Here is a 12,301-nt window from a genome sequence, read left to right as displayed (position 1 = left end):
CTAAGAGGTTGAGAGGTATGTTCAGGTAAAAATTCAAAACAGACGTCATTCTCTGTTACATTTACCTGCTGTTTAATTTAATTATTATTATTACTATTATTATTATCATACAATGGCAGAATCAAAAATTTGGAAAGTCATTTTCATAAATTTGTTAGAGGGTGGCCTAATGGTTAAGGTGTTTGTCTTACAAACACAAGGTACAGGCTTTAAATCTCACAAGGTATAACTGGCTAGGCTTAAAATGGCTCATAAGGGCAGTTAATCTAGTATGAATCTATCTAAGATACAGTAAGGGTGGATAGGGAGTGTTATAATTGGGGTTCTGAAAAAAATCTCCAAATTTCTTGGGGGTGCATATTACACACCCGTTCCCAAGTATACTTTTTTATGAAGTAAAATTATGACTTTTTTAGATTTTATCTTAGGTAGATAGTACTGAAAAAGCAGTCACCTGAGTAATGGCAGTCTCCATGGTGACAGTTTTTGAAAGGAAAGCATAAAGTTTCCTATAAATTCTTATAAAGAAAGAAAGAAAAAATGTATGTCTATATATATATATATATATATATATATATATATATATATATATATATACATAAATACATACATAAATTAAAAAAAAATAAACTATTAAGAGCAGTTTCTAAATGTGTTCTCCATGTAAATGGATTTAGTGTTTCAGTGTTTCTGGGTATATATATACCTTCATGGAGGTGAATGCATTTGTGCTTTTGTGGAGTGAGAGAGAGAAATCACTGATAAAATTTCGTCAACAACAGTAAATACATCAAACAAGTTCATCGGCAATCACTTTCATTTGAAAAAAACAAAACTGAAGTAAGGTGATAGCGAATGAAACAAATGCATTACATTTGAAAGTTATTTACTTATTTATTCAATTTGACGATAACCTAAAAAAAAAAAAAAAACAGAAAGTTTACTTTTACCTGGGAGGGCTTCATCCCCACTATTCCCAGCATGGGTGCTCTGCCCCCACACCCCAGAAAATTAAATACAGTAACTCCACTGTCGCACAACCACAGAGAAAGAGGATCTCTCCTAACATTATATTACAGTCAAACTGCTGCAGTTCAACTGTAGTATAATGTGACCACTTGCACCAACAACAAAAATTACCTAAAAAGTGACATGTTATAAATGTATGTCATGATTTAATCTATGGCCCCCAATGTTCCACCTTAGTATTACATGATAACCCTAACCCTGTCCCTGCCCCTAACCTTAAAGTATATTTTACCTTAAAAAAAGCCCTTTCCATAACACTATCATTTCACAAGACAGATCATACACACACACATACACACATGCACCACTCCACATCTTACCCGTAACACTCATACTACCATATCTGTAATCACTGTAGAAGCGAATAGAAGAACAGTATGCATGGTAACTGGTGAGAAATAACCAAATAATGGAACATTGGAGGGCTGAGGAGTGGGCTGCTTCTGGGGGGAGGGGGTTGCTGCTGGAGGGGCTGCTGGGTGGAGGGGGTTGCTGCTGGAGGGGCTGCTCTGGGGGGTAGTCTATTACCCTGCTAGGGCCCTATTTGACTATGATCCGGCTCTGGTATTTAAAGTAGAAAATACGTATGCAAAGGTAGTTGCAGTTTAATTACATTACAAGGTATCTTTTTTTCCTATGCATTTAAATAATTTAAGGAAATGACTGGAGTGGCTTTCTTGGGGAATGAATCTGTGGGTGTGGCTCAAATAGGGGTGTTTCATGAGTGTGGTGTGGGTAGGGCTAAAGGGGCGCCAGAGCACTACTTTGCCTAGGGCGCCATTTCAGCTAAGGCCGGCCCTGTTTACTAAATAACACCATCATCTCACCATCCCCACACACCAAACTACTAGGAGTCGAAATTGACTGCAAACTTAAATTTGACATTCACATTTCCCAAGCTGTGAAAAAAGTACATAGAAAACTTGGAACATTATATAGGAATAAACACTATTTTACTGCAAATACTAGAATTGCCATCGCCCAAACACATCTAATCTCCACACTGCTATAGGCAGCTCCTATACTCACTAACCTACATAAATTTGAGGTACAAAAACTTGAATCCTGTTAAAGCAAACTAGCCAGATATGCTACAAACTTACCAGCCAGAACACCATTGCTTTGCACTCAAGCAACTTAGCTGGATAGAGCTCCCCCAACTCCTTCACTATATCCAATTAACCATGGCGCATAAAATTCTCTGTGAATCAGAGAAAACACAAGCATTAGAATCATTACTTCAACCCTATACCACTAACAGATCCTTAAGCTCCTCTAACAGACATCTCATAAAAATCAATGCATCCAAAAATCAAGCTGGAGACTCCCTGTTCTCAAAATATATAGGAAAAATCTGGAATATACTTCCAGATAACATAACTACCATTGCATCCCTATTACAATTTAAAAACACTCTAAAAGCCCATCTCATAAACAAACGTCTGTGTCCTTGCTTTATCCTTGACTAGCACCACTTTCTCTATCTCTATCTTGTACTTCCTCTGGGTATTCTACAACTTGTCTAACTTCACCACCTCTGACTGCCTATTCCTACTTTTCCTGTCACTCTGTAAATAATCATTCTCTCAGTACTAACTCACTGATGTGGAAAAATAATATCTCTGACTTCTCAATGTGAACAATTTGATAATAGTTGCAATTATGAGTATTCACTTGAATCTATGACATGTTTGTTTCTATTGCATTGTAATGATTTTTTTTGGACACTAACCTGCAAATTTAACCTATTCAAATTTCTTTTAATGTGTAATAACTATGTTAGCCTAAATTTGTATCTTATCACTTTCCCATACTATGTATTACACTATTTCTGTATGTTCAACGTATACGTTTTGTATACTCTATATTTTTGGTATTTGTGTATGTTCAATGCGGAGCTTTTCTCCTTGGGCCTCCACTGAAAGAGGACATGTGTCCAGTCAGACTTTCCCAGTAAATACATGTAAAATAAAATAAATATTTTGGTTTGTTCCTCATAAAATTTGCAGTTTTCTGGCATATCACTGAAGACTGAAGTCACTAAATAATGACATATATTTGAGTTTCAGACTCCATATCCTTCAGAAAACACAAACACTGTTATTCTAGCAACTCTCTTTAAGTTTTATAAGAGCAATATATAATGTCTGAAACTATTTTTGGCAGACCTCCCAACCGTCCCGAATTACTCGTTTTTTTCCGAGTTTTGGGGTCCAAATGAAGGGGTGTCACGATTCCTGAGTGACACCCCTTCATTTCCGATTTCTTTGCATTTGTTTTTTTTATTTTTTTAATTTTCGCGCTGTCGGAGCTGACGTCATCATGTGCGTGATGACGTCAGCGCCATCAGCACTACCAGCCAGTCGGAATTGAGCTCAAGGAGCTCACGTCATCATTTCCGGCTGGCTGCGAGCAGGCGGGAACTAGTGCCTTGCTGAGAATTTGAAATTAGAGCACTACCAGCCAGTTGGTTATAAGGGAAGGATGCTGGATGGATTTAAATCTTCAAGTTCTGCCATTTCGGATTCGGACAGAAACGTGAAGGAGGAATGCTGGCTTTAAAATAAATCTGCTGCTGCGATGTCGCCGAGAGAAATGCTGGCTTTGCAAGGGACTATTGCATGGTGAAAATAATGTTTTATTTTTTGTTAGCATATTTATAGAAATGTAGTCATACTGTGATATGCTTGTCTGCCTGTGTGTGTGTGTGTGTGTGTGTGTGTGTATGTGTGTGCGCGAGTATGATGAATGTTGTTAATATCATCTAAAGAATCTGATTAGTCATTCAAAGCAGTTGAGTCATCGGTGTTATAAAGATAGTATTCAGTTCTATGTTTCCTTTCATAAACAGAACATGCCAGCCCTGACTCCATTACAAGGTGGCCTTTAAGGCATATTTAATTGAATGAAAAGTAGATGTTTGAGGCTCAGAACAGCCTCCTCTGTTACTACTTAGATGTGTAAAGGGTTGGTGACACTGCGGGCGTTTCAGCTATGAAGCCTCATGCAGTGCAATCCTGTGGTACTGTGTCAAATTTTTTGCATCACTAGTTGTTCCATTTCTGTGGTGTTGCATACTGTACTTGCCTTGTTTGTTATAAAAGCACGACAGTGTTGTTTCAGGCATTGTGACCAGATTGATCAGCAGACATTGAAGATTCCCATGACATTACTGATCTACTTTGTATCATTACCACCAGATAAAGTTTTATTTTATCTGTACAACAAAGCAACATTTAAAAAATAATGACACTCTCCAGAACTGTAATCTTTTCATAAGGGCTTCTTACTGCTCATGGGTTTATGCTGAATAAATTGCCAAATAAACTATTGATCACACTTGGCAATGTAAGTTTTTATTTACATTGCATTGCATAGCTTAGACAATGTGGGGATGTAATAACTGCTTATTTGAGGGCCCAGCGGCATTACCTCACATTATAGACCAGGCTTTTGTCTCTGAGTCCTGGAATAATGGTTCAGTACAACATCCTAGTGAGAGGGAGAGAGATTAATTTGAAAAGCATTAATCTCACTTATACAAGTTGCTGTACCTCAAGATTATGTTTTGCAGAGTTCAAGTTTTAGCAATCAAATAAAAGCTGAGCTAGGCTGCAAAACTGAGTGGTCTGCTGAGCTGCTTTGTTCTACTCTTCTTTTCTTCCTCTTCATGCATTTTCTTTCATTGCCTACAGTACAGTCTACTGGAAAAATGTTCATTCCTACAATAAATTTAAATTGCGCTGTATTATACAAGGAATATAACTTAATAAAAGTCAGGAAGGTGTATCAAAGAAAAGAATGCCTGTATGTTTCTTGTTTTGTGTGCAAGGGGCCAATGATTTGAAAACAAAAAGGTAATCTTTATCCATCACTGGCCAGATGCATTTTCTTTGGATGTGGTGCAGGTTTCAATGCTGTTTCAATGAATGTGAGTTTCAAGGGCACAGAAGTTTTAATGCCAAGTCTATTTTCATTGTGAGACAGTTTTGCTTTGTTTATCAGATGTCTGTTAGTGTTTGCCCATTGATGTGCTATTAGTGTTTATGGTAAATGAGGTGAAATAGCCAGGTAATGGGACATTGGAATAGCTGCAGGGGGACTCCGGTGCCATATTTTGGTTGTCTGTTCTTCAGTTTGTGTTCAAAAGTTGGTATCCCACAATTCCATCAGAGTGGGTGGGGTTACGTAATTATGTATGCAAATTAGATGTTAATCAGCGTACAGATTTGTACCTATTTTTCATGGCCCTTGTCCAGATTTTTGATGTTTCCAGGTTGAGAGGTATGATTTTTGGGCCTTGCACTAAGCGGTTGAGACGTATGCTGACTGGAGCTACATGAACAAAAATCTACTGCTTTGCCTGAAGGATTAAAGAAGGTCTAAGTTCTCCTTCTGTAATAAGCAAGAACTCCAGCTGCATACTGTGAAGCAACATTAACATGCAAACTTTGTCAAAGCACCATTGTGCTGGTCCCTCTTCCTAGTGATAATTGTTTATACTTGAGAAACAGTGTCTCCACTTGTGTAGCTAATTTGGCTGTTTGCAAATAAATGGTTTCAAACTGACATGCTACCTTTCCAGCAGATATAATTTTCAGTTGTGCAACCTTCTCCCTGAGCAAAACTAAAAAAAAATCAGTGCTACCATGTGTATGAGCTGTCATTAAGCTTACAGCTCGTGGCACTTTCATGTATGCTACATACTGCAGAAATCTACCATTATTTCCATAAAATGATAACTTTAAGTATTGCATAATACATACACAGTGGCCCAGTAACAAGCTTTCTATTTCACAACTGCAATTCTGGAGACCACATTCATCCTATAATTCCAGTCCCTGCCTTTGTGGTGTTTAGCATATTTTTCTACTGTCAGTATGGTCTTCCCCTGGTACTGTGGTTCTTTCCCACCTCCAAAAACATGCTGATTGACTGGCTACACTAGACTGTCCATATAAAAAAATATACAAATATCTATATAGACACACATACAGTGCATTTACCCATGTCATTATTAATACACTGAAATAAATTAAAATTCTCTTTAATTCACCCTTCAAGTAATCCCCTGCTCTTGATGGTAGCTAGTACTTGCAATAATTATGCAAAACACTGAGATACTAATCTACTTTTTCACGATGGACACGCTGCTAATCTTTCTATACATTCTCAGTCTACCCTCAAATTGAAAAACAAAAATATAGATTAAACACCTTCCACACAAATGTATCTCGCATGGCTTAACTGAGGGGTGTTGTCATTTTCTGCATGTTCATTTGATTTTTGTTGTTAAAACATAATATAAATGATGAATCAGTCATTGTACTAAATACACACCAGTATGTCCCTATCGACTTGTGCTACGAGTCATAGCTTATAATAACAAGAAAGAGAATGAATGGTGGTAGTGTTGATCTGAGCAGTACGTATGGAATACTTCTAAATATTTATGTGATCACACAAAAGTCATGGTAGTATGACACTGATGTTGCAGACAAGTGTAATTATGCCTGCTTTGTTATTGTAGCTGTTGTGTATGCCAGACATGCAAATACACCAAATAATTTCTTGTCTCAATAAAGCATAGGCAAATATTCAAGTCAGCACAAAAGCATATGTTTTCTTACTTATTCTGTTTCTGGCCTCATTCACTTGCTCTCCAAGAAATTTTGCTTCAGAAAACCTAATGAAATGAAAGTAGGAATACTGATCATTAAAATGTATCCTATTACAGATTACAATATACTTAGATCAAGGTAAAACAAAATACATTTGTGGTTTCAATAAATGCATCTTTTCATATTATCTACAATTGTATGTCATGTGCAACACAACCAAGTCTGCCTCACAGTTTGGAAAGCCCAGGACTTGGACAAGGAAACCACAGACTCTGAGATAAACATTCATTATCGACTAACCCTTGACAGCACCAAGCCTATGACTGTTCATTTCTTGTTCAAGTATTCATCTTGTGTCCACTCTCTGCCTAGATGTGCTAGCACCACACCAACTTTATGATCTCTCTCTGCTTTAATAGAGTAAAATTAGTCTGCAATGATTAATAATTAAACTGCTAAATTAGTATGCCATCATGTCACCTTTACACCAATAATAATAATTAACATGGCTTTATCTGCAAATGATATAATCTTGTACCTGACAAAACTAGAAAAGGACATACCATTGCTGTGTAACATTATGAGACACTGCCAGGTTTTTCAAGATATAAAAATAATTATTTATTTATTTATTTTATTTTACATGTGTTTACCAGGAAAGTACGACTGGATATATGTCCATTTTCAGCAGAGGCCCGGGGAGAAAAGCTCCAGAAAGCAGAGTATAAATACATTAGTAACAACAGAAACATTTAGAGATGTAATAATGATGTGATTTAGTAATGAAGATACAAGAAAGGCTATAACTGTAAACTATGGACCCAAGCATGAACTGGTTCTGCAATACTCATATTTATGGGAATATGACAAAATGAAGTATTTAGGAGTATGGATTAAAAAGGATTCTGTTATGGCAGCTAAGGCTATGTGGGAAGAGATTACACACAAGATAATAGAAACAATTTAGAAAATGGAAGCTTTTACCTATGGATATGGATAGCTAGATACAAGAAGTAAAAATTATTTACCCCCTTTAGTTTTGTACAGAGACAAAATGCAGTAAAATTCAGACCACAGGACTGGCAAATCGGACAATGAGGCACAAACCAGGAGTTGAGAAGAATAATTTAATCCACAGAACAATAGACTGAGCACTTTCTCCAGTAACACTGGCTTCATCAGAGTCAATGATAGACACACCCAGTAACCTTCCTAAATACCATGGTGTTACAATCACTTAATTAATTAATTAACTAAAAAACTTCTTAATTTCTTATAATAAAAAATTGGCTTTAAAAATGCATAAAAATACATGAAAATGAAAATGTATATATAAACATATATATAAACACACACCTACCTAGCCAGCAATATACTCTGTTATCATATAATTGTGCAAAACCTACCCAATTAGCATGTTGGAATATACTTATGAGTAAACTAGTTGTTATTTACACAGAATCTCAATTTCAAATCTGATATTATATTGAAATATTCTATGTACAGTATTTATGATAATTAATAACTATTAGTTAACCATTGTGTATGATACATGTTAGATATTAAACCCATTTGTATCAAATATGAACAGTGTAACAAACATTCTCTACTCAAATGAATTGTGCTTTATATTTTAACACGGGCTTCAACGAAATACATTCATTAAGCCCTGGAAACTTCGTGGCATTCAACCTTATTTGCCACTCAGTTTCACGTAGAGCTACATAATTCTTGATGTCACAATCAGCATTTGGTTTCACCCTATCCACTATAAAGAATAAAAACTTTTTGAATCCCTGACAGTTATTGGAATGTAAATATAGGGCATTGTGTTCATCCCTCCTTCTTATAGAACTACAGTGTTCACTTATTCTTTCTTTTAAACTTCTTGTCGTCATGCCCACGTAGAATGCCTCGCAGGTCATGCATGATGCTATGTATACACAATTTCTAGTGGTACAATAACAAACCCCAGGACATGCAATGGTACGTTTGTATCCCGCTATACTCAGGTAAGTGCCCTCAGCGATATACCTACATGATTTGCACCTACCACATTTGGTCATCTTAGATCTTACATCTCTACTACTATTCCTTTCTAATATATCTTTCAAATTGTTACCTCTTGCATATGTTATAACAGGGCGTGCACCCAATATTGCTTTCATATCCTGGTCCATAAAGTAATCCCAAAGACCTCTAAGATTGGAACTCAAATCACATGCCTTCTCATTATACTTAAGTATAAATCTTGGAGTGTCCTCTCCACTGCTAGTACCAGTCTGTACATTCTCCTTATTCAATGCTTTTATCATTCCCCCTCCATTTCTCAAAATCGGTGCATATTTGTTTCTTCTCCCCCTATATATTTCCTTTTTAACCTTTGTCAGCAATTCAATAGGGTAACACCTCTCAAGGAACATACCAATAAGTATGTAAATCTCAGCCCTAAAGGTATCTTCCTCACTAATGAGTCTAGATAGCCGGACCATTTGGCCCTTCACCAGCCCCTTCCTTTGGTACAACGGATGGCAGCTTGAGAAGTGTAACATAGAATTAGCATAGGTCAATTTTCTATAAATAGTGCTAATGAACTCTGTACCATTTTTCGTTATTCTAATGTCCAGATAGTTAGCTACATCTGGGTCCCACTTATAAGTGAATTTAAGAAATTCTGATGTCCCATTCAGATGTGCAACAAAGTCAATGGCACTTTGTTCGTCCCCTTTCCAAACAAAAAGCAGGTCATCCAAAAACCTATTGTATGAAAGGATGTTGTCATAATAACTGGACCCAAGAATGTGTTCTTTTTCCCATGCTAATAATACTAAATTGGCAAACACGGGGGCACATCGTGCCCCCATTGCCACTCCTGTGAATTGCTGGTATGTTTCCCCTTCAAATAGAATAAAATTATTCTTTAATATTATCTCCATCAGGTCATAGCATAGTTCTAACTTACCTCCATCAAAATTTGTACTAGTCCTCAAGCTGTCATAAAATAAATCAAGTCCTTGTTGATGTGGAATCACTGAAAATAGATTAATGACATCTATAGTCAAAAAACTAAGACTGTTCTTATCCACAAATTCTATCTCTTTTAACCTTTCAAGGCAGTGCCAAGAATCTTTAAGGATATGACCTGCATCCGTTAATGCTGTCTTGCATTGTTTGTCAACATACGCTGCTAGTGGTTCAGTTTTGGCCCCTCTAGCGGAGACTATGGGTCGAAATTGTAAATGTTCCGTTCCTTTGTGTACCTTAGGTATCCCATGAATCCTTGCTAACCTAGGATTTTTAACCATGAGGTAATCAAACTCAATCTCATTGATGGTCCCCTGATATAGTGCATCATGTAGAAATAAATCGATTTTATAATACGCTCTGTTAATTTCATTAATGGTAACTCTCCTGTATGTATCTTCTTCACATAAAATTCTCATCATCTGACAACTGTAGTCTACATTACTCATTATGACCATCCCCCCGCCCTTGTCAGGTTTCATAAACCTGTATTGATTGGATGTAACCAATTCATTGAGCAAACTTCTCTCAGCGTTGGTCAAATTATCATCTTGTCCACTGTTGCGGGAACAAATTTTCCTAAATTCATACTCCACCAGCTGCTCAAATGCATAAAGCTCATTGTTAGGGGGTGGCATAAATGTACTTTTTCTTTTCAATGTCCTACTTGCCTGTCTGTTGTTTTGTAAAAAATCCATTGACTGCCTTGTGTTGAAATAGATTTGTAAATTCAACTTTCTCATATATAGTTTCAAATTAACAAGTAACTGTGTGACATCAAGATGAAAATTGGGTACAAATTTATTTCCCCTGCTGAATAAATCAAAATAAACCTCATTAATCACCAAATCTGTGTAATTATAAATAATGAATCCTTTTGCCTTAACAATTTCATGTTTCATACCAGATGTGGATTCAACCAAATTGCTGAACACTGTATCAGATATAATATTATTTCCACTACTACCTAGGTTACTATTCTCACCTATATCCCAGCCATTTGTGGACAACTCATGTATTTCACTGAAATTTCTTCCATTTTTATCCGTAGCATCCACCATGTTCGTGGCTAGTAACAACCCCTCATTGATTTCTACCCCCCTCCCCTTTTCCGAAAAAATTTTTTGGTATCCATCAACATCGTTCAATACATAATACAAATTATTTTCCATTTCACCTTCCTTATCCAAAGGTGTTTCAAACTCATACACATTTGCAAAAGTGGGTATAGTATGCACAATAACATTTTCTTTTTCACTATTATTACCAGTATTATCAGCATCGCTACTGGAATATCTAGAAAAATTGCACTCAGAGTATAGTGTTTCAATGTCATCACAGAGGTCAGGCATATTTTTAACAACCAGAGGAGAAGTTATAGATAATAATTAATAAGGAGTTGAATGATTTTATCTGGGAAGGGAAGAGTGCAAAAATCAAGTGGGATAAGATGATCCTCTCAAAAGAACAAGGAGGTTTAGAATTACCTGATTTGAAGGGATATTACACAGCTACACACTCAAGGCTCCTATACATAACACAAGCAGAAACTTGCATTTCAAAGTGGAAAGAGATGATGATGATGAAGTAGGGGTTAATTCAAGAAATAGAGAAAGAGTGGGAGTTTGGATGCAGATCCTTAAAGAGAATAACAAGTCATGCAGACTGTTTCCAGAAATCACAATATTAGATTCATAAAGTAGCAGAAGGTATACTAAGAACTAAGTCAACATGGGAATGGAGAAAGGAGATACTGACGATAGGGATGAATGCAATTAGGGATACAATAGGCGAGATTAGGCTAGAATTTAATGGATGAAGCTGGCAAAAGAACCAATATACTGGGAACAAATAATTAGAGGGACAAGGGTAACAGAACTGGAAGAGGCCTAGAAGACATTTGGATTGCAAGCTAGAGATTGCCTTCCCTATCAAGGATTGATATCAGAGCTAAAGCTAAAGGATAGGGGGAATCCTAAATGAAAAACCTACACTGGTTGATTTTTTAACTGAATGTAGAACAGAAGCTGCAGTTTAAAAGTGGATAATTAGTAGGGCATATAAAATATTACATGATAACTATATGAATCAATCAGAGGAGGTCGGCAAACACTGAGAAGACAGATTATATCAGCAATTCACAAAAAAGCAATGGAAGGACATAAGGATGACTCCCAAATATGCAACAAAACCTAGAAGATTGGAGATTTTTGCATGTAGTGTTCACTTAGGTACTTTTATACCCCAAGCAGATTCCTAAGAATTTTTCCTCATGTAGATGGCAAATGTTGGAGGTGTAATAGAGAAGAAAAAAGTACTTGGGACTATATGTTCTTAGAGTGTAATGAGTTGGCAGACTTTAAAAATTCCAGGCAGAGTACTCTGTTATGAACACTGAGTGAGCAAATGAGTTTAACAAAGGAAACATTTTTTTAAGCAATGGGATACAAGGTCAGAATTGCCTACAGAGTAAGGCCTTGTAAAGTTTAATTCTGGAGGGTGCCAAAAAAGCAACTGCTAAAAAAATGGAAATCAAAGTCTAAGCCAATTATATTTGAAACAATGAATACTACAACAGAGGTTAAAGGACAGGAAGTGGAATCTTTACAAAACGGCAGGAGTAAACT

The 12,301-nt window shown here is 36.4% G+C and overlaps 1 protein-coding gene across 1 annotated transcript in view; it reads right to left on the bottom strand.

Moving 5' to 3' along the window:
- The window catches only part of KIF6 (kinesin family member 6), a 4,303,753-nt gene that overhangs the window by 1,014,208 nt on the left and 3,277,244 nt on the right, over window positions 1-12,301 (bottom strand). The window contains exon 15 of the mRNA XM_044084863.1: window positions 6,660-6,715. Coding sequence (XP_043940798.1) covers window positions 6,660-6,715 — 56 coding nt within the window. The remainder of the gene's footprint in view (window positions 1-6,659; window positions 6,716-12,301) is intronic.

This window comes from Protopterus annectens, chromosome 1.part1 (genome assembly GCF_019279795.1).
Source record: "Protopterus annectens isolate FY-2018-M chromosome 1.part1, PAN1.0, whole genome shotgun sequence".
NCBI lineage: Eukaryota > Metazoa > Chordata > Ceratodontiformes > Protopteridae > Protopterus > Protopterus annectens.
Note: the sequence above shows the minus strand (reverse complement) of the source record. Positions and strands in the feature narration are given on the sequence as shown.